The sequence below is a fragment of the Anomaloglossus baeobatrachus genome, chromosome 2 (genome assembly GCF_048569485.1).
Source record: "Anomaloglossus baeobatrachus isolate aAnoBae1 chromosome 2, aAnoBae1.hap1, whole genome shotgun sequence".
In the NCBI taxonomy this organism is placed as follows: Eukaryota; Metazoa; Chordata; class Amphibia; order Anura; family Aromobatidae; genus Anomaloglossus; species Anomaloglossus baeobatrachus.
In genome coordinates this window covers 549,839,574-549,863,437 of record NC_134354.1, presented here as the reverse complement: position 1 = coordinate 549,863,437, position 23,864 = coordinate 549,839,574, and the positions used below count along the sequence as shown (strand labels likewise).

At 43.9% G+C, this 23,864-nt stretch overlaps 1 protein-coding gene across 1 annotated transcript in view; it reads left to right on the top strand.

The window, feature by feature from the left end:
- The first annotated feature begins 351 nt into the window (after positions 1-351).
- The window catches only part of TNFSF13B (TNF superfamily member 13b), a 62,932-nt gene continuing 39,419 nt past the window's right edge, over positions 352-23,864 (top strand). Inside the window, 6 exon segments of the mRNA XM_075334340.1 lie at positions 352-423; positions 425-475; positions 478-834; positions 4,485-4,487; positions 8,446-8,524; positions 17,917-17,973. Coding sequence (XP_075190455.1) covers positions 352-423; positions 425-475; positions 478-834; positions 4,485-4,487; positions 8,446-8,524; positions 17,917-17,973 — 619 coding nt within the window.

The window sequence follows — 23,864 nt, the reverse complement described above, 5'->3', positions numbered from 1 at the left end:
GCCGCATCCGTTGCATAGGTTTCACTGCCGGATTGAGCCGCACTGCTCAAACCGGTTGTGTGAAAGTAGCCTAACCCTATTTTAAGGAAACCCTCAAAACAAAACAGAATTTCCCAAGTGGAGAGCTGATTTAATATGCCTATGTTTTAGTAAATGATTAGCCTACATTTAGTAATGAAGAAAAAGAGATGACATACATGTCTTCCTGAAAATATAATTACATATTACTTCCTTTCTAAAAAGAAGAAGTTACTGAAGACTACAAATAGAAATGCATTAGTACATAACACAGAATTCAAAGAAACAATTGTTAAGTGAATTGGTTACAGGAAATAGATCAGATACAATAAAATGATAAACTCTAGAAGCCATGATAGTGAGATCCCTCCGGATAGATCTCATTGCCCTGGTGTAAGATGTGAATTTTGGAAAATTTCTCTTCCTTTTCAAGCACAGCACAGATAACAAGGAGCCAAGGAAAAAAAAATCCTTAGATATTTCATAAAGAACTTGAGAATGGATGCAGAAATCACATCAACAAATGATCTTCCACCCATCGCAGAGCAAAAAAGGATTTACTACTGTTATTACCACCAGCCAAAGGGAGTAATATTAGCTGCCTGTCTTCCACTCATCATTCTTCTCTTCTCCTGCCTTACAGCTGTAGTTCTTTATAATGTCAGTGCTTTAAAAGCAGAACTCGCAAACTTGCAAGCAGAGCTGAGATCATACAGAAGACTACACGCAAGTCAACTATCTCCTACCTCCATGCTAGAAAAAAGTCCCAATGAAGCAAGTGGTAAGACTTACTCAGCTGAGGGTGAAGATCTGCAGGTCAGTTTCTATTGGCTTTTTTAAAATTTTATAGTAAACAGAAAAAAGGCAAAAAAGCACAAGAAAAAGCTATGTAAATAATTATTTCAGTTGTTCTATAAGCACCAGGTGTCACTGAGTCTGACACTTCACATGGTGCTTTTGTGTTGCTTAGTCAGAGCCGGGCATCGACCAGTTTTGTGCTCAGCGGTGATTGGTCTAACAGGAGTAATTCCTGTTAGCCTGTGAGTTGCTGCTGGGGTCACAGGTTATGGAAGACAAACCACAGCCACCTCCACTCTTTCAAACAGGTTTCCCAACTCCAGTCCTCACTGCCCCCAACAAGTCATGTTTTCAGGATTTCCTTACTATTGAACAGGTGATGGAATCATTATCAAGGCATCACCTGTGCTATATTAAGGAAATCCTGAAAACATGACCTATTGGGGGTCGTAAGACTGGAGTTTGGGAACCACTGCTTTAAAAGATGGAGGATCCTTTTCCTCCATACTGAATATAGTGAAAGCGATACCGGCCTTGGTGCATGGTGACTCAGCTTCTGAAGCACTGTTGTATGCTATCTTGGTGTGCTGTGGAGATACCCTTGTTGTTGTGTATTTCCTTCTTTTTCTTTATTTCTCCCCTGTGCGCATATTGTCTTTACCTCTGTGAGTGACTGCTGTGAGTTAAAGTTAAGAATTCAAAGAAAATCAGGAGTATTTACACATAAATGTAAAACATATATCTTTTATTGAATCTGTTTTAAAACCCATGATATTTCAGTGCACGATACAAACAAGTAGACAGGTTAAAAAAAAACTTCCATTGGATACCATAATAAGTGTATAATACAGTAAAGTATCAGCCTCTTGTGTATTCACAAATCCCATTGATTTGTACAATGGTTATAAATCTCGCTTCAATATGCATGCAATGCATGTGATTAGTACAAAATGATTGCTTATATATGCAGATAATATTGATAAATTGTATGGCTTAATATTCTATTACATAAAGTGCATATAGGCAATAGGGTTCATATAGTCTAATGCAGGGGTGGGCAATTCATTTTCCCATGGGGCCGCATGAGAAATTGGGATTGGTTTAGAGGGCCGGACTAATATAATTAACTCAGTTCTACCCAATATATTACATCACTACACCCCCTCCATATACTACACCTGCAATAAACTACACCACTACACCCCCCGATACTACACCTGTATTAGACTATACCCCCTCCATATACCTGTAATATACTACACCACTACACCCCCATATACACCAGTATTATACTACACCACTATATAATACACCTGCGATATACTACATCACTACACCTCTATATACTACACCTGCAATATACTACATCACTACACCCCATATACTACACCTGTAATATAGTACACCCCATATAGTACACCTGTAATATACTACACCTCCATATAGCACACCTGTAATATACTACACCTGTAATATACTACATCACTACACCCCTATATACTACACATGTAATATATTACAACTCCATATAGCACACCAGTAATATACTACACCTCCATATAGTGCACCTGTAATATACTACACCTCCATATAGTACACCTGTAATATACTACACCTCCATATAGCACACCTGTAATATACTACATCACTATACCCCCATATACTACACCACTATAAACTACACCTCCATATAGCACCCCTGTAATATACTACACCTCCATATAGTACACCTGTAATATACTACACCTCCATATAGTACACCTGTAATATACTACACCCCCATATGTCACACACCCTGCTCCCCATATAGCCTGCACCCCCATATCACACACTACACCCCCATATGTCACACACCCTGCTCCCCATACAGCCTGCACCCCCATATCACACACACTACACCCCCATATGTCACACACCCTGCTCCCCATACAGCCTGCACCCCCATATCACACACACTACACCCCCATATGTCACACACCATGCTCCCCATACAACCTGCACCCCCCTTATCTCACACACTCTGCTCTCAATACAGCCTGCACCCCCCAGATCACACACACTATACCCCCATATGTCACATACCCTGCTTCCCATACAGCCTGCACCTCCATATCACACACACTACACCCCCATATGTCACATACCATGCTCCCCATACAACCTGCACCCCCCATATCTCACACACCCTGCTCCCCATACAGTCTGCACCCCCCAGATCACACACACTATACCCCCATATGTCACAAACCCTGCTTCCCATACAGCCTGCACCCCCATATCACACACACTACACCCCCATATGTCACACAACCTGCCCACATATCTCACCCTGCCTGTACCCCAACTTACCCCTCTCAAACACTCTGCACCCCTTTACATCCTTCTGTCAGTCGGCACCCCTCATATGCCACTCACCCTGCACCCCCCGTCCCCCTCATGTCCCCTCTTTTCTTATTACCAGTCATCATGTGTCCAAATCTCTTTCAGGATTCAGTATCTCTTGCATTCTGCCCGGCATCCTGTGTCTCCTCCCACACAGTCACATGGGTGTGACGTCATCACAGGTCCTGCAGGATGGATTATTCCGTCTGCTGTGCAGGTCAGGAGCACTCCTGCTCTGCCGCAGCTCAAAAACGGCTGGTGGCCTCTCCAGGTCAGGGGCCCCTCTACTGACACTGGGCTCCCCTGACTCACAGGCCGGCCCCCTGACTGTCGCATTGTCGGCCACTACACAGCGGCACTACACATAGGGGCCTGGCAGCCGGCCCTGCAGAGCGGCTACCGGGCCCCTATAACCCTGCTGACCCGGTCGCAGTGGCGACCTCTGCGACCGCGGTCATTACGCCCCTGACCCCATGTACTACACCACTATATACTACACCACTATATACACAACACCATATACTACACCTGTAAAACTACACCACTACACCCCCAGTATTAGTCACCAGTCCCCCCCTCCCCCATTGTCCCCTCCTCAGCTTATTAGTCACTACTTACCTCTCCCTTGTTTTTGTCCCCGTCCTCAGGCACCTCCGTACAGGCCCCCCGCTGAGCTGCTCCTTCTGTTGTACAGGCCCCCCGCTGAGCTGCTCCTTCTCTTATACGGGCCCTGGCTGCGCTGATGCTGTTCTGCGAAAGGCCCCTGCCGCTGCTTCTCTCCGTGAAGGCCCCCGCTGTGCTGCTCCTTCTCCTGCCAGGTGGGAACTTTTGAAATGACACACGCAGCGCAGTACTGATAACATCAGAGCGCGCGCGTGTGTCACTGACAAAGTGCCGGCAGGGAACAGAGGAGAGACTCCTGCGTTCCACTGCCTGCACTTACTGTGCGGAGCTGCAGGATCTCTCCCTGCCCGGCACGCTGCAGCCCGGCTCCACTGCACCGGCTGAAGACGGGCGGGCCGGTCACAGAGCGTAGGCGGGCCGGATGTGGCCCGCGGGCCGCCCCTTGCCCAGGTCTGGTCTAATGCATCAGCCCACCGGTCTGATATGTTAGTAACTAGACATATGATGCATGACATAAATAAACCATATCTAAAAGGCAATACATCAGTAGTAGTATCATAGCTCTGGTGAGCATATAACAACCATGCCGGTTGAGTTAGAGCGTACAAGTGCATATGAGAAAATGTCTATATTACTAAAAAAAATCGTTTTTACCCATGGAGACTGTAGAAATACAAATGAAGTCACTCTGCCTGTTCCCTAATGTGCATTTCACAGTAAATGCTTCCTCAGGGGGCAGTTAACAACCAGTTACAATCACTCTTATATAGTATGCTTACCACAAAGTTCGCCTGTCATGGAGAGACGCCGGCACATGCACGCTGCTGTCAACTTCCGCCCCCGGCCCTCTGCTACTCAGCGAGACTCGCGCATGCACAGTAGCCAAGGTAATCTCAGCCAGTGCCAATGCGCGGCTCTACAGACAGCAGCAAGGCCAAGAGCTGAAGTCGAGGACAGCAGGCATGAGCACCTCACCCGTGAAAGGTGAAAACATTAACCATTCCTTCACCATTATGTAAGTAACTAAGTGTAGCGAACAAGAGAAACATTCCCTTTATCGTTATATGGGAGAGGATGTTACCCATAGAATCACCAGTGAGTCAACACCAGTATGTTCACAACACTGTTAGCCATATGACTACATATTCAGTATATGTATATATAAAGACTCACATTAAAGATCACAAATATGGAAATTCAATGACAACTATCAGCCTCACAGAATAGTTACATGCACATATAGATAATATAATTTCCAATTATGTTGATCATCGAAACTCTTTTTTTCTTTTTTCTTTTTCACTGAGGAAAGTGGTCCGGGGTCTCCAGTGGTGAAATTTTCAAACATACCAAATAGTTTTTTCTACAGTGTCAAAATGGAATTACAGCAGGTTGCATCACTGAAAATAATAATAATAATAAGAACAATAAAAAAACTATTAAAATCACATTACTAGAGTGCAATGGAGAAACAATATAGATTGCAGTGTCTATCTACAGAGATGATAATAATGCTAATTTCCAAGAGAACCAGGATAGTTCAATGCTACTCCAAAAGTCATCAATCAACACCAATTATCTCAGCCCTAAAGTGGAACTTCCTCATGGCGCTGAAAACAAAATGTGTCAATATGTGTATGTCAAACATATCCCAAGGGAAAGCAAAATCTCCGTGATTAAAGAAAAGGGGTAAAAGAATTTGCCTCATTTAGACCATGCGGACTTTTAGTCCCCAGAATGGTAACCCACCTACAGTACATTCACATTGCGCTAATAACCACTTAATGTCACCACCACATGTACCCATCTGAACATGCTCGATGCCCCTCACTACAAAACTATGTGGGTCACTTGCATGTTTAAGTTTGAAGTGCCAGGGTATTGTTTTTAGGTCCTCTAAGTCATTTATAGATCTGCATGCAATGATGTCACGCACATGTTCTCTAGTTCTTATTCTTAGTTGGCGAGATGTGAGGCCTATATAAGTAAGTTGACATTCGCAGGTGGCAAGTATATCTCCTGTGTGGTGGCACAGGTGATACACTGACGGATCACATGCTCCTCAGTTCCATTTGATGATTTAAAAGTCTTAGCTCTGCAAACGTTGGCACAATGCATGCAATTCCCACATGGGAAGCAGTCAAGTAGGGGGGGGTCAGTGTTCTAAAAAGACTACTTGTTGTTGCTACATAGTGGCTGCTGACCAACAGATCTTTTACATTTATATTCCTTTTTTAAGTCATCTGAGGGTAGTCTAATAAATATTGCCTGAGGGTAGGATCGGTCTGAAGTACTGGCCAATGTTTCCCTAAAATTTTCCTCATCATTTCCCGATGTGAGTTGTATGTTGATATAAATCTCACTTTACCAGTTGTTACATCTGGCCTGTTTGATGGTTGAAGCAAAGATTATCTCGTAGTTTTATTGTCATGATTATAACCCCTTTTCATGGATCGCTTGTGTCGCAGGCGGGGGCTACTCAAGGCGCTCGGATCCAGGATCGTGGCTGCGGCTCGAGTGGCGACCGGATCCGGGGCTTGTGCAGCGGCCCGCTGCCCACAACACTAATAAAAGGGGATATTTACAGGGGAACAGTCTGTCAGTGATACCACCTGTGGGTTGCAGTGAGCGTTGGTAGCACCGCCGCTGCCTGGTGATGGGATGCCTGGGGCTGATGGAGCGGGGCAGCTGGATGGAATCCCCTCCACGGGTAGGGGAGGTGTAGTCCCGGGGTCCAGGTGAACAGGAGTAATGGCTGCGGAGAATGTCATGCAGGGTTGGACCGGGGATTCATGGTGTGCTCACAGTTCCAAAGAATTGCACACATAGTCCAGTGGTAAACCAAATTGCCAGTGATCAGTTGCCTCTGGCGGGTGTATTCGGGTCCCACACCCTGATGTAGCAAACAGGGGTCCCTTCTTCATGCACTCGGTGTTTGTGTCTTCTCTTCAATGGGACAACGCCGCTTGAAACAGGAAAGTCCACTCCCGGTATTTTGTTTATGTTGGGAGCTGTGGTCTGCGAAATCTGACCCTTGGGATCTCTGTAAGTTTTGGCGGACACCCTTTCCCCCGCTTTGGGATTCCGTTTTGCTCTCTGGGCTTACTGTGGAACAAGGCCTGGAACCTTGTCCCCGGCTGGTCAGTTGACAAGGGGCTTGAAACCTTCCATACCCTAGGGTCCAGGCACCCCGACTGTGCACGGCCTCTGGACCGGATTCCCGCTGTCGGCACCAGCGGGCTACAATCCTGCCCCGGTCCACTTAAGGTCTCCCGCGACTGGATCTCCATCGCCTGTGGTCCTGCTTGCCATCTGCCACCTAGTCAGTAGTCCGGTAGTCCAGGGGCCCCAACCCCTGACTCTGCTGTCACTCCACACTCCTCTCTCCTCAACAGTCAGTACTGTTCTGTTGTGTTCCCTCCCCTGACACCTCAGGACCCCTAGGTGGGCACTCTCATCTGCCTGGTCCCGCCCACTGGTGTGTCCCTATTGTCATGGGGAGGGACTAGGCTTTACTGGCTGGTGTTGTGCACCTGGGTGTGGGTTTTGTGTTGGTATGCCAAGGAGGATGGAGTCTTGCACCTGAGAGATTTGAACAACCTCTGTGACTACCTGGTTTTGCCAGGGCGTCACACTTGCTATATCCACGTGAGTTGAATTTATCCCTCAGTTCCTCTGCCTGGTGCTCAAATTTTTGCAGGATTGAACAGATCCGCCTCATCCTCAGACATGTCCAACTGGGATGACTCTAATTGTTGCTTGATGATGGCTTGACCCAGCATCCAACAGGGAATTGACCGTGGAAGACTTCCTGAACACATCTGTCTGTAGTTGTTGGTTAGAATCTACTACAATTTTGGTGTCCAGGAAGTCCACCGCCTCCCTGCTGCACACATGGGTCAATTTTATATTTATGTGGAGGACTATGGAGTGCATTATACTATATGAAACAATATGGGGTATGCATTAATTTATATGATGGCATATGGGGTGTGCATTATTCTATATGGAGGACTATGGGGTGTGTATTTTTCTATATGGGGGACTATGTGTGTGCATTGTCTTATATAGTGCACTTTGGAGTGCGTGGGAGTCATAGTTGGTGGGATCATATTGCGTTGGGGTCACCATACCTTGCCAGGGTAGTTGAGGGTGGGTACAGTAGGGTCATAATACTGTGTGTGGAGGGTACTTTGGAGAAATTCACTGTGGGGTATTGTGCATTGTTTGTGGGGCACTTTTGTTAGTATTACACTTTTTTGTGCAATAAAAGGGGATTCTATGGGCTTGAATAGGAGGAAAATTACTTTGTCAGGGTTTGCATGGTTGTGAAATATGGCCTTCTGTGACCCAGTAAATTTTTTTTTCTTTTTTTTTTCTTTTTTTGTTAGGGGGCTCATTTAGAATTTCTGCTATGGGGCCATGTGATTTCTATATATGCCCCTGGTTAGTGCAGTGCATACGCATAATAGATATACCAAGTTGGTCAACGTTTTGTGTATATTATATCTGTAGGTAAACTCGAAATGCTAATGCTCAATATAACTTATACTATTGCAACACTATTGACATTAGCTATAACCATCATTGCTATTAACATATATATCTTGATTTTTACAATAGGAGAAATCATTAGATATGCAGAAAGAAAGCAGTTTTCTTCAAAATTCACGATTACGAAGACAGGTGTTGGACGGAAAAGGTATTGATTTATTATGCTCACATTTAGTTGATTGAACACAAAAGTTAATGAAACTTCCCTAGACATCTCATGCATATGTTCCCTAGAATGAAATTTTGGGAACTAATACATCAGAAGATTTATTACACTGTGTGCACAATTATTAGGGTAAGATATCAACATCCTTTAGCAAGGTGTGCAGAATTATTAGGCAGCTTGTTTTCCACAGGTAAAATGGGGGCCAAAATGGAGATTTAACTGACTGAAAAGTCAAAAATTGTTACAACTCTGACAGAGGGATACAGAACTCGTTATCGCTAAAATATTGCAACATAATAACAGAACAATCAAAGGTTTTGTTGCATAGTCAAACGGGTAGCAAAAAATGCCTTTAGGAAAAAGATGCCCATTAACTGCTAAAGATTTGAGAAGAATCATATGTTAAGCGATCAGGAATCCTTTGTCCTCCAGTGCTGTCATATTCCAGATCTGCAACCTCCATGGAGAGCCCAGAAGTAGAAGGAGTTCAGTGCTCAGAGACATGGCCGAGGTAAGGAAGGCTGAAACCTGACCGTCACTGAACAAGACAAATACAGTTACATAGTTACATAGGTTGAACAAGACCTTGATCCATCTGATTCAACCTTCCGCCACCAATTATACATTTTGTCACTAAAGCCTGCTATACACGTTACAATTGCGTGTGCGATCTCGTATGCGATTGCACACGCCCCCATCATTTGTGTGGCTCGTACAATTTGTTGCACGAGCCGCACAAACGATTATTTGCCATCACACGTACTTACCCCTCCATATGACCTCGATGTGGGCGGCGAACATCCACATGCTGGAGTGGGAGGGACGTTCTGTGTCACACCAACGTCACATGGCAGCCGGCCAATAGAAGCGGAGGGGCGGAGATGAGCGGGATGTAAACATCCCGCCCACCTCCTTCCTTCCGCATAGCCGCCGGCGAGAGCTGCGGGACGCAGGTAAGCTGTGTTCATCGTTCCCGGGGTGTCACACACTGCGATGTGTGATACCTCGGGAACATTGAATAACCCGACGTTCAATTTTTAGGAATTGAACGACGTGCATTCGATGAACATTTTGACGTTCAATCGCAATCGCATGGAGTTTTCACACACTTCAATTTAACTAACGATGCCGGATGTGCGTCACTTACGACGTGACCCCGCCGACACATCGTTAGATAAATTGTAGCGTGTAAAGCCCGCTTAAAGGGAGCTTTACACACAGAGATTTATCTTTGGCAGATCTGTGGTTGCAGTGAAATCATGGACATATTGTTCCTTTTGTACACAGCCACAAACCTGGCACTGATTGTCCACAATTTCACTGCAACCACAGATCTGCCGCAGATTTATCTCTGTGTGTAAAGTGGCCTTAAAGCCAGCTTTACACCTTACAATTAGGTGTGCGATCTCGTATGCGATGTGACACGCCCAGGTTGCATACGGGATCTTATGAGATCACACGTAGGTCGTTCAAATGCTGTCACACGTGCGTTAGTAGTCTATGTTAAATTGATCAATTTTGTGTGCGATCCTTTAGATCATGTGTTCTGTGATGTATGCATTGGGCACCCTTTTTTTTTTTTTTTTATTTATTGACTTGCCAAGCATGTGTAATGTGTAGGGATGCGTTTTTACTGTGTCATCTGCCATTCAGCTCTGCTACATGGCCGCTAACAGCAGACACAGACAGCCATGTAGCAGAGCTACAGCAGACACAGACAGAGCCGCACGATCAGAATGAACTCGGGTGAATTTCACCCGACTTCATTGTTATGCCGCGGCTCTGTCTGTGTCGTGTCCTGATTAGCGGTCACCCGTGAAGGACTCACCGGTGACGGCTAAACTCCTGAGTAACTGAATTGAGCAGCCCTCTTTCATACTCACCGATCCCCGATTTCCGGCGCGGCGCTGCACGGCATTCACACTGCTCCGACGGCTTTTACTATTTTACATTAAACAATCTCGTATTCCCTGCTTTCCCCTCCCACCAGAGCCATGATTGGTTACAGTGAGACACGCCCCCACGCTGAGTGACAAGTGTCTCACTGCACCCAATCACAGCAGCCGGTGGGCGTGTCTATACTGTGCAGTGAAAAAAATAATTAAAAAAAACGGCGTGCGGTCCCCCCAATTTTAAAACCAGCCAGATAAAGCCATATGGCTGAAGGCTGGTATTCTCAGGATGGGGAGCTCCACGTTATGGGGAGCCCCCCAGCCTAACAATATCAGCCAGCAGCCGCCCAGAATTGCTGCATACATTAGATGCGACAGTTCTGAGACTGTACCCGGCTCTTCCCGATTTGCCCTGGTGCGTTGGCAATCGGGGTAATAAGGAGTTATTGGCAGCCCATAGCTGCCAATAACTCCTAGATTAATCATGTCAGGCGTCTCCCCGAGATACCTTCCATGATTAATCTGTAAGTGACAGTAAATAAACACACACACCCAAAAAAAATCCTTTATTAGAAATAAAAAACACAAATATATACCTTCGTTCACCACTTTAATAATCCCGAAAAAGCCCTCCATGTCCGGCGTAATCCAGGATGGTCCAGTGTCGCTTCCAGCTCTGCTGCATGGAGGTGACCGGAGCTGCAGAATACATCGCCTCTCCTGTCAGCTCCACGCAGCTAATGAAGGGAAAAACGCGATCAGCTGAGCTGTCACTGAGGTTACTCGTGGCCACCGCTGTATCCAGTGACAGCGAGAACCAAATGTTGCACGAACAACGGGGGCGGGTACTATCGTGCTTGACATCGCTAGCAACCGCTAGCGATGTCGCAGCGTGTAAAGCACCCTTAAGTCATGTGCCAGTCCTTTATATTGAACATATATGTACTTTTTCATTGAAACCAAAGTTTACATACACTATCTATAAAGACACTTCTGCATGTTTTTCTCACTATCTGACATGAAATCAGAATAAAGCTGAGGTGGACCGGGACAGGGTTGGAGCCCGCCGGTACCGACACCGGAGACTCGACCAGAAACCGTGCACAGAGGGGGTACTCAGACCCTGAAGCCAGGATCGGAACCAACAGCCGAGCTAGTCAACCGATTGAGGGCAGGATTATAGGTCCTGTCCCAACCAAAGTCCCAAAAGCAGACAACCACCCACAGAGAGGGATAGGGCGACCGCCAGGGCCCATAGATCCTACGGGTCAGCGTCAGCGGGCACGGCTCCTCAGGTACACAACAAGCCGGGAGCGGACTTCCGTGTTCCATACCGGGAAGTCTAAACACACAACCAAAACTAGTGCAGAGGAGAAGACGGTGACCAACAGCCCGGGTGGGGGACCAGAGTACAACCGGCCGCGGCGGCCAGCCACCAGCACCTTGGTTTACCAAAAGACTCATGTGATTCATTTAATTGTGAGTAACCAAACATCCCCTGGTATGTCCGGGCACGCAAGCCCCTGCCATCGCCATACCCTGCACAGAGACACTGGGCCCCGGTGCAAACATCCCTACCCACGGAGGAGTTAACATCCGGCTGCCACTACATCTCCCCCGGGTATCCCACAACAGCAGCGGTGGTGTTCCACTTCACCACACACTGTGGGTGGCGTCACGAACTGAATAAGGCCAAGGTCGTACAACTACATTCCCCTTTTCATTCGACGTGTCCGGAGGATCCCTCGAGCCACACAGCGGGTCCAGATCTGAGCAGCCCGGCTGCTGGGGGCATGGGGGCGGCACACTATTTGTATGTTCTGCTGGATCCACTACTTCTTCATCATCTGATGAATCACTGGACGATGAAGTAGAGACATTAACTGGTGGCATGTACTCTTCATCGGACAAAGAAAGTTCACTGTCTTCATCCATATCAAAAATTATTGCCTCGATTTCTTGGTCAGTCAAACCCATGGATGTGAACTGTGCCATTGTAACCTTAGATGTCAGTAAATTAAAATGAAAAACAAAAAAATGATTACAATCAAGGTTGTGCACTCTTTGTTAGTGCGTGTGCTAAAGGTAAAGTGCAGCCCCCCTCCTCTTACCTTCAGCAGGTCACCATTTTCTTTTAGGTGCAGTAGAAGCCTCTGAATTTCTGAAGCTCAGAAAGTTTCTTTTTCCAGAAACAAGAAAGCTGACTCCTTCCTCCAAAGTCTCTTCAGCAAGTAGCACACAATGAACAGGATGTTGTCTGTCCTCCTGTTCCTGTGTGTTCATGACCTGCGATGATGTCAGAGATGCATCACTTTGTGAGAGAGCCTCCCTCCCAAGATCACATGACCATGTAGTCAGGCAGAATCCACACTCTTCCCAGCAACAGCAGAGTCATAAAGACTGAGTAATAGAGACAAAGTCTTCCCCAGCAATAGTACAGACAAAAAGACTGAGCATCACATGTAAACCAAGTACAGGAATAAAAGGCCCCAGGTATGTGAATATGGGGTAGTCCCAAAAAAGAGTTGTTTTACCGAAATGCATATAACATAAAAACATATGAACAACTGGAAATTACTAACAACTATATATCTGAGGAATACCTACAGTTTCAAAATTCTAACTAAAGTAATCTTGCAGAAAATAGAAAACAAGTAACCTAGCATGCAGCCGGACCAGTGCTATGTGAATTTACTTGGCCAGTACTCAAATATTAGAATCCTTGGTGCCTCTTGTGATTCCAAAGCCCTAGTAACGTCATGACGTTGCCTGATTCCAACTTGTTAGGTATGATGTGTTACACCTTGACGCAATCACATAATCCTTGTAATCACAAGCATTTCAGTGCCGTTCACATTGCTGTGATCTGGGTACCACAAACTTATGAGGTGGATAAATAACCAGGGTCCTGTGACTCTTTTTCCTCAATTTTATATTGCACCCATTCAAATGAACATGGCAAGCCACTATTTTTAGTGGAATTCAGCTCTGATAGTAGAGGAATTCCTGAGCAAAAATGCTAATATTGGAGGAGGCTACAATAACTCACAAAAGGAATGAGAGTTAGTTAAAAACAGAAACGAACATTTGAAAATATCAGGTTGAAGCGAACCGGTCACCAGGTCCTAAGTGGGCAGATTTTGTGCTTATTGTATTCCTGGTTAGTTACCACTGAGTATTGTGGGGTTTTTTTTTTTTTTTTTTAAATCCGCCATACATTAAAGGAAAAATGGGCCTTTTAATCTTATTGCTAATGTTTATGGTCTTTATCAACGGGAAGTTTTTCACAGGGTAATAAAGCAGTTTAGAGAATTTACTGAGCCACGCTTGCAGTAAGTAAGGACCATATCTCATCTCCAGAAACATTAGATGAAATAAAAAAAAGGGGAGCAGAGGGAATAAAATATCAACAAAAATGTGTCCACTTTTGGCCTGATGACAGGTCTTCTTTACTTTGAAGGGGTTGTCTCCTTTCAGATAACACAAAAAAAGATAAAAAAAGAACGACTATAAACAACACGATAGGAGTTACAGAGTTAATGACAAGTGTACATATCGTAATCGTGTATGGGTCTTATGGATGTGATTGACCTATGGAGATAAAAGAGAGAGAGACACACTAACTAGAGTTATCTCAAGCTGTGCCAAGGAAGGTTCTGTTTAAGGGGTACTTTGCACACTACGACATTGCAAGCCGATGCTGCGATGTCGAGTGCGATAGTCCGCGCCCCCGTTGCAGCAGCAATATCTTGTGATTGCTGCCGTAGCGAACATTATCGCTACGGCAGCTTCACATGCACTTACCTGCCCTGCGACGTCGCTCTGGCTGGCGAACCGCCTCCTTACTAAGGGGGCGGGTCGTGCGGCGTCATAGCGACGTCACACGGCAAGCAGCCAATAGAAGCGAAGGGGCGGAGATGAGCGGGACGTAAACATCCCACCCACCTCCATCCTTCCGCATAGCCGGTAGGAGATGTTCCTCGCTCCAGCAGCTTCACACACAGCGATGTGTGCTGCCTGCTGGAACGAGGAACAACATCGTACTATCGCAGCAGCGGCATTAAGGAAATGTCGGACCCTACACCGATCATACGATAACGACGCTTTTGCGCTCGTTAATCGTATGTAAAAGGCTTTCCACACTACGATGTCGACAGCGACGCCGGATGTGCGTCACTTTCAATTTGACCCCACTGACATCGCACCTGCGTTGCATTCTGGATGCTTTCTCTGCCATAGACAGAGTTGGAAAAGCATCCAGAACGCACATTTTTCACAGTACGCACCCACTCGGCTCTGCAGCATCCCCATAGACTTGCAGCAGAGCCGAGTAGGACCGCACTGTCACTGACATGGCTGGCTGCGGGACAGTGCCGCGCAATCAGAATGAACTTGGATGAACTTCACCCGACTTCATTGTGATCGCGCGGCTCTGTGCGTGTGCCGCGGCTTGATTTGCGGTCACACGTGAAGTACTCACCTGTGATCGCAAATCCCCTGAGTGACTGCAGTGAGCCACGCGATCAGCTGTGCTTTCACTCAGGTTACTCACGGTCACAGCTGTAGTCCTCCACCTGAGAGCAGTGGCCGCGAGTAACCTCAGTGACAGCACAGCTGATCGCGCGACTCACTTCAGTTGCTGCATGGAGCTCACAGGAACGGCGGTGTTCTATTGCCGCTCCTGTCAGCTTCCGATGTAGCAGAGCTGGAAGCGTCGTGGGACCTTGCGTGGATTACGGCGGACCTGGAGATGTTTTTGAGGGATTAATAAAGTGGTGAAAGAGGGTGTTCTTTTGTCTTTCATTACAAATAAAGGATTTTTTAGATGTGTGTGTTTATTTACTTTAACTTACAGGTTCATCATGGAAGGTATCTCGGGGAGACGCCTGCCATGATTAACCTAGGACTTAGTGGCAGCTATGGGCTGCTGCCATTAACTCCTTATTACCCCGTTTGCCACCGCACAAGAGCAATTCGGGATGAATAATTCCGGTAAAGTCGCATCTAATGGATGCGGCAATTCCGGGCAGCTGCTGGCTGATATTGTTAGGCTGGGGGGCTCCCCATAACGTGGAGCTCCCCATCCTGAAAATACCAGCCTTCAGCCGTGTGGCTTTACCCTGGCTGGTATCCAAATGGGGGGGACTGCACGTAATTTTTTTTTCATTTATTTATTTTTTTTAGTGCTCGATATAGATACGCCCACCGTCGGCTGTAATTGGTTGCAGTGAGACAGCTGTCACTCAGCGTTGGGGCGTGTCTGACTGCAACCAATCATAGGCGCCGGTGGGTGGGGGAAGCAGGGAATACGTGATGGATTAATGAGCGGCTGGCATTTTCAAAAGAGAAGAAGCCGCCACAGTGTGAACGCCGTGCAGCGCCGCGCCGGTGATCTTGGATCGGTGAGTATGAGAGAGGGGGTGGGAGGGAGAGACCGACATGGAAAGAGAGAGAGAGAGCGACAGACTGACCGACAGAGAGAGAAAGACGAAAGACCTACCTTTGTTATGTTAAAAAAACATGTGGACCGCAATAATAATGCAATGCAAGCGCACTGCTTAACATTTTGGCAGCGATTTTCTACAACTCATTGATTTCAATGGGTGTAGAACGCTGCCAAAATGGCAAAAACAATTGACGTGCTGCTTCTTTGAATGCAGAGTTTTTGCCCAAAATTATACAAATTAAACGCAGCGTTTGGAAATGCAAAGTGGGGACAAGCAATTCACATTTTCCATAGACTTTGCTGGAAAATCAAAACGCATGCCTTTTGGCAAGAAAACGCTGCAGTTCAAAACGGACCTAAAATGCAGCTGAAAAGCAGGTGGAAACGGAAAGTGCGGACACAGCCTAAGTGTGATGGTTGTGCCTACTTCTACCTCATGTGGTGCCCGCCCCCAGTGGTTGTGCTAGCAACTGGGGAAGTCCCATGCTTCGTGATGACTGACTCCCCTGTCTGCCCTACTCCAACCCCCTGTGAGTAAGCACCTGCTGTTGTTTGTGTGTATTTTGTGAAGGCACTGACAAGTTAATCCCCTCCTAACCTGGGATAGATATTACCCCTGAAAAGTGGTGTAATACCCTGTGGGGCCTGAAGCCCAAGGGTGCCACATATGCACTAGTTTATATAACAATTGTGGCTTTAGTGCATGCTGCTATTGTGAACAGAGTTAATAATAAGAATATGTTGAGAAATTATACATGGTGGCGATCAAGTGCCATAATGTAAATATGGCATAGGCACTTAAACTGCAGCATATGTTGTTCACAATGGAAAAAATATACAAAAGAGCCTCCTATATATAAATGTAGAAAGGGTATTTACCTGAGCAGAGTGGGACCTGCACGTACATGTGACACCAACCCCGACGTGCACGTTTTGGCGTCTCCTTCGTCAGGGGAAGTATAATCCCTTACCAAATTTTTTTATTAGCTTTTTTCACAATAGTAGCATGCACTAAAACACCATAGTTAATATAAATAAAATATATATCATAAACATAAATATATCAGTGCATACGTTTGTAGTAATCATAGTAATTACTATAACAGCTCAACTCCCTCTTTGAGACATATTTTTTCTCTCTATCTTCACATCACTTCATCTACCCTTCTACTATATCTATGTCTTACAGTGACATGTATGGAAACCACTCCTGTTATACTAGGTTTCATTAATATCATAACACTTTTTTGTCACAACTATTCCTATACATATGTATATAGCTAATGGATATAACACAATTGATTATATATATACTCATATCATATTCCTCACTCACTTGTCAGCTTTTTTGGAACTTTTTAGTGTTTTAACCCCTTTCCCTACTGTACAGCTCCTGGTCCTTCCAGTACTTTGTCTTCTTCTCCTACATATAATAATCATTGCACCTTATTTTTGCAGAACACCTGTGCTTGTTTTTTAATATACCCTTACATGTAATGCCGATGTCTTTAGTCATACTGCCAGTTGGCGGTCATTATTTTTAATCTTTAATAAAATTTGTTATATTTGACCCAATAAGTTTTCTTAGAATTTTTTTGTTCTAAAAATGTTGGTGCCTGTCTTTCAGATAATGTTTGGCGCTAGCTGCAGGTTATTACATAACATATTACACTATACTCACTTTCCCCAGGTACACTGGCAAATCCTCGACCCTACTCCCGGTGATGCCACGCCGACAGAGTGGCAGCTAATTAGTTTGCTCAGCAGCTCTGCCCATATAGACTGAACACTCCCCTGCGGCATGCTCACTGATTAGTTGCTGCACTTTTGCCTTGACGTCAGCAATGCCGCGAATGCCAGATATCAGAGATGCCAATGAACTTAGGGAAGGTGAGTGCAGTAGGGTTCGTTATGCTCTAACAAATTTCTGCCAGGACAGAAATTGTCTAAACAGGAACAACCCCTTTAAGTTTATCTTGCTAACATTATTAAATCTGTGGCTCGGGTTCAAACTGATTTTTTTTTTTTTTTTTTAGTTTACCATTCCTGCTTGCAACTCATTCCCGACATAACACGAAATACAGAAAATCAAGGTTTGTATTCCATTTTTTCAGCTTTTTATGCTTTTCCAGAATTATAATGTTACTACCATTGCTCCTGCTCTATAAAGTTTAGAGATTTCCAGAAAATTGCAATTATGAATTTGTTCATGTAAACACCAAACGGCATAGGTTTTGGTTTCTTTTAGTGAATGGAATTAAATGTATTGGCTATTGACACCTTTTATTGATTTTCTTTATTGTTTGTCTGTTTATAAAATGCAACATTTTTTTACATCACTAAAAATTTCCTCCAACATATCGACTGCAGAGTTTGTGTAGACCTTTAACATAACTGATTGTACAGATCCTGGCTGCATCGTCCCGCTCTTGTGCAAAAAAAGCCATCTAAGATTTTGATTCATGAAGACCAGCGTTGTTGATGAAGGGTTGCCCTGAAGACAGAAGCGCCTAATTCACTAAAAGGGAAGGTGTCGTGCCCAAAAATAAAAATTTCAATAACTGAAAAAATGTAAAGTATTAATGTTTTAATGTTTTGTTTAAATATTGTTTTTAATTGAGCAAAATATAAAAAAAATAAAAAGTTTGATATTTTCCACTCTTAAACACTAGGAGGAGCAGCTGCTGAAATCCTACAGAAATCCCACTGTAGAAAAAGCCTGGATTACAGCTGCAGTAAAGTGGTCAGAATCTGCTGTCCTGTGTGTGATGTCACAGCTCCCCCCTCCTAATCTGAGTGTTTACAACAGATAAGAGAGAATGAAGTGTAGGGACACAGTGCAGAGCCATTTTGTTGGTGACCACAAATGTCTAAAGTGTCACCAAGGACAGCTGCATAGTGCTCCCCACATAACGCTCTTGTGTACATGCTGCTTTTTTTGCTACAGTTATGGGTGCAGTTTTCGGTGCTGTTTGTGGTCCTAAACTGCATGTATGACCTTCCCCAGCAAAGTCTATGAGAAATCCGAAAGATTGTGCGCACGTTGCTTATTTTTTTGCCTGCAGCATAGGTTGCAAAAAAAAAAACCCAGCATGTCACTCCTTTTCTGCGTTTTTCCCTGCGTTTTGCCATTGAAAATGTTAAAAAAAACGCAGGGGCAAAAACGTTGCCAAAAACGCATTAAAAATTGCACCAAAATGAAACAAAAATGCATGTGTCTTTTGATGAGTTTTTTTTGGCCCGAGGGTGCATTTTTCGCTGGAGAAACAAAACTGCAGTGTACGTACATACCCTTAGAAATATATTTACTTAGAAAATTGGGGATGTATTCAATATTTATTTCACCGGCTGTAACATTCCCAAAATATTAGATAACCGACGCCATTGCCCATGATGATTGGGCTAAAATTTCTATGGAACACTGCCAGAAGCTAGTGTCGGCTATGCATCATATTTGCAGCAGCTCATAACAGCCAGAGGGGTTCTAGTAAAGATGTCTGTCATGAAGGGTTGAATTATTGTGCGCTTTCAGATGTCCTTTGCGTTGAGTTTGGTAAAACCTCTTGCTATATTAGTTGGGTTGAGCTACGTAAATTCTTCTTGTGTGATTCGTTTATTGAGTAGAGGAGAAAGTTTGTCCATTTTGTAATGGGGTTAGAATAATTTCCCTTGCAAAAGTACAAGCAGTAGCCGCTATGTTGCCACCTAGCTGTATTTCTTTCAGATATTATTTAGAAGCTTTCATAAAATCTGGACTCAAATACTTCAAATGATAATATTTGATTTTGCAATATATCATTGACAGCTTTAGTTAAATAAAGCCAGATACTTAATGGCTTTGTAAAACCATGCTGCAAGGTTATTACTTTGAGTTTAATTTACGTCCATTAAATAAAATATGGGCACTAATAAATTCAATTAAACATGTGTAGGATACATTAAATTGAATTATTCCGTTGGAGTTCTTTATTAGATTACCTCTTATGCTGCATTATGACAAATGTTGATGTGCCGCCTGTTTTTATGTTTTGTGGTTAATTTATGAATGCTGAATATTAAGTGTTGACTTTAGCAATCAATGCATGTTCTATTCACCTTATTACTTTCTGTATGACACAGGGACATCTGTAAAACTGCAGATGTGAAGGGCAAATCTTAATGCAAACACAGATTAATATTGTCTATTTTATGGCACTTGGTGCTGTCTGTCTGACTTTTAAGACTTAAAACTGCAGAACTTATTGAAAATGAGAAAGGTCAAACAAATTTATGAAGTGATTGATCATGCAGAGCCAAGGCTGTAAGCATTACACTTCAATAAATAGCAGAAATATAAAACTGTTTGCGAATAAAAGAATTCAAGTGGAGAGCCATAAAATATAAGAAAACAAGCGATGTCTGGCTTTGTCAGCTTCTGGTCAGCAGGTTGGGTGTCTTTGGTGGTCAGCTGCTATTACCATGAGGAAGTGGCTCCTTCCTGACGGCTCATTTTTAATTTATCCCATTTAAGAATCACACACTTTTTTTTCCCTCTAAATGGACAATTACTCAGATATAAATGGTATCATCATTTTATATTGTTCCAATCTTGATGAAAAAGCTTTCATTCCTGTTTTTGTGCTTAGGTGATGGTAATCACTCTGCATTCTACTTGTCTTTCTGTTCCAGTAAGGGGACATCATGTAACAGATTGACCCACTTTCTGCTCAATACACAACTTTCTTCCAAATCACTCCTCTTAGCTTAGGCCATTTTGTCTTAAGGCCCCATTACACGCAACGACAGATTTAACGATATATTGCCGGGTTCACGGATGCACATCCGGCATCATTAGCGACGTCGTTGTGTGTGACAGCAAGGAACGACCTTTAACGATGTATTGCCAGGGTCACGGATTCCGTGACGCACATCCGGCATCATTAGCGACGTTGTTGCGTGTGACAGCAAGGAACGACCTTTAACGATGGAAAATACTCACCTTATCGTCCATCGTTGACACATTGTTCCTTTTTAAAAAATCGTTGATTGTTGAACACGCAGGTTGTTCGTCGTTCCTGAGGCAGCACACATCGCTACGTGGGACACCTCGGGAGCGACGGACTGCAACTTACCTGCGGCTGCCGGCAATGCGGAAGGAAGGAGGTGGGCGGGATGTTATGTCCTGCTCATTTCCTCCCCTCCGCTTCTATTGGGCGGCCGCTTAGTGACGCCGCTGTGACGCTGCACGAACCTCCCCCTTTGAAAGGAGGCGGTTCACCGGCAACAATGACGTCGCTAGGCAGGTAAGTATGTGTGACAGCTCCAAACGATTTAGTGCGCCATGGGCAGCGATTTGCCTGTGATGCACAAACAACAGGGGCGGGTGCTTTCACCAGCGATATCGCTAGCGAGATCGATGCGTGTAACACCCCCTTAAGCTATGTCCACACAGGGCGTTTTTGGTCAGCAAAAACTGCAGCAAAAGCATGGCTTCTTTACTGCCAAGAGATCATTTTTGCTGCCAAAAAGAAAGCATCAAAAACACTGTGAACATAGTCTAAAACTACACACACCTCAAGTAGCAGTAGGACAAACACTCATTCTATCGACATCTCTTTAGACATAACATTTTGGACAATTTTGATGTGATGTACAAGTATATAGGGACATTAGGTATCATTTGGGAATGTTGCAATTATTTAATGAGATTGCCAACTTAGTTTGTATTGACAACAAATACATCACTTCTTTAAAGCAGGGGTGTATCTAGGCTTTCCAGCACCTGGGACAAGAATTTGGTTTGGCGCCCCCCTCAAGTGGTTTGAGTAGTTGTCATGTGACCGATCATTCTCATGTGATTTGTACACTTACAGTCACATGCTGATGAGGTGTTTTTCATATTTCTCTCAATGTTCAGTGATAAACTGAGAGAAGCAGAAAGAAAAGCTTGTTATCATATGGCCGTAAGTATGAAAATCGCATATGAGTGGGGTGGCCATGGGATGACTGTTGGAACTAGCGAGCAGAGCTGAAGCAGGACAGTGAATATATTACATGATTTTAGGATTGGGCTTGCTACATTGCTTAATTTTATAATTAAAGGGCTTGTCCAGGTTTAAAATGAAAGACAGCAGTCATTTTAGATGACTGCAGCCTTCCAAATTCTCACAGTCATGCACTGCATACTTTTAGTAGAGTTTTTTTTGGCTGGAGTGGAGCGCCAAAGTATGCGATTTGTATACTTCTGGTCACATTCTAACTAGATGTGTCCATGTTTGCTCAATTCATTTTCATTGAGCGATGCAGGGCATGTCTGTTGACACATGAGTGCATGTATGTAAATTGCATACTTGTGGTTTTGTGACCTCCCATTCTCATTGAGAATCATGACAGCGTGCAATGCATGCGCTGTGAGAATTGAGAAGTCTGCAGTCACATAGAGTAACTGCGGACTGATCACAAACTTAGATAACCCCTTTATTGCACCTAATATAAATCAAGGCATACTAACTTTTAAATTTGTCAAACGCTGCAACTGTTTAATAAGAGTAATATTAACAGTTATGATTTGTTACATGTTTACAGGATCAGAACTAGTAACAGTATAGGAATACATCACCAGAGATACAGAAATACATAAGAGAACCCCCATCAGTACAGAAACACAGCATCACAACCCTCATCAGTAGAGAAATTAATCACCAGAACAATCATTAGTACTAGATACATCAAACTGTAATGTCAGTTCAGACACATATACATTTGTATCGCATGATACTACAGCTTCCAGTATGTCCTTATCAATGGTAAGGAGATACTGGGAGTTGTTATCAGTCATCACTAAAGTAGTGATGAGATTTAGTCAGTATCACTAATAAAAATTTAAATTGAAGTACTTTATAGATAACGTTGTCTCTAATCTGAATCTTTTTTTTATTTTCTTCATTTGGTCCAAACACCATGACTTTTCACATTAACTACTTTTCTCTGTTTTGATACAAGTAAAATATATCTTTGTACCGGGTTAGCCAGTAGAGATAAAAAAAATTGTTTAAAAGAACAGAGAGTCCTCAGTGGTTGATACCTTTTAATGGCTAACTGAAAAGATGGTAATAATTGCAAGCTTTCGAGACTACTCAGGTCTCTTCATCAGGCATGGTATAACACAAAATCTGAAGAGTCACATATTTATACACAACAGGACTTAGAATAGTGCAGTAAAAAAAAAAAAAAAAAAAAAAAAAAAAAAAAGAACAAGTTATATGAAACAGAACTATCTCTATGGCAGGGGGCAAACTGTTGTGGGGCCATAAATACTGCACTGAAAAGATGGTAATAATTGCAAGCTTTCGAGACTACTCAGGTAAAATACCATGCCTGATGAAGAGACCTGAGTAGTCTCGAAAGCTTGCAATTATTACCATCTTTTCAGTTAGCCATTAAAAGGTATCAACCACTGAGGACTCTCTGTTCTTTTAAACAATTTTTTTTTACTTTTCTCTGCAAACTTTTATCTTCTCTGTTCTTCTGCAGTAAATCCTAGCATGATACCCTTAAAAATAGCATAATGATTATAATGTTCCTGAATAAAAGAATATGCCCTACACTGTGCTTCTGAATAAATATTTGCTCCTTACTGTGTTTCCTGCACAAAATATAATCCATACACTGTTTGTCTTATGATACATGCCCCCCACACTGCCCTCTACTTTCCACACTGAACCCCCTCTTCACACTGTTCTCTCACAGTGTGTCGCAACTATACTGCATAGTCTCTTTACTGTGCCCCCCAGTCTCCCCTCCTCAGCCTACTGTCCTCTCCTTGATATGGTCTCACACTGTTCCCCTATCCTGTCCCCTTTCAAAACCGCCCCCAACCAAAGTACCCAGTCACTGTTCTGTGTCCCCTCACATTTTTTTCATCCCATACTGTGTCCTCACTACCTCCACACTCATCTCCCTTTACTCCCCATACTGTGTCCGCATACATTCCCCCATAGCTCCC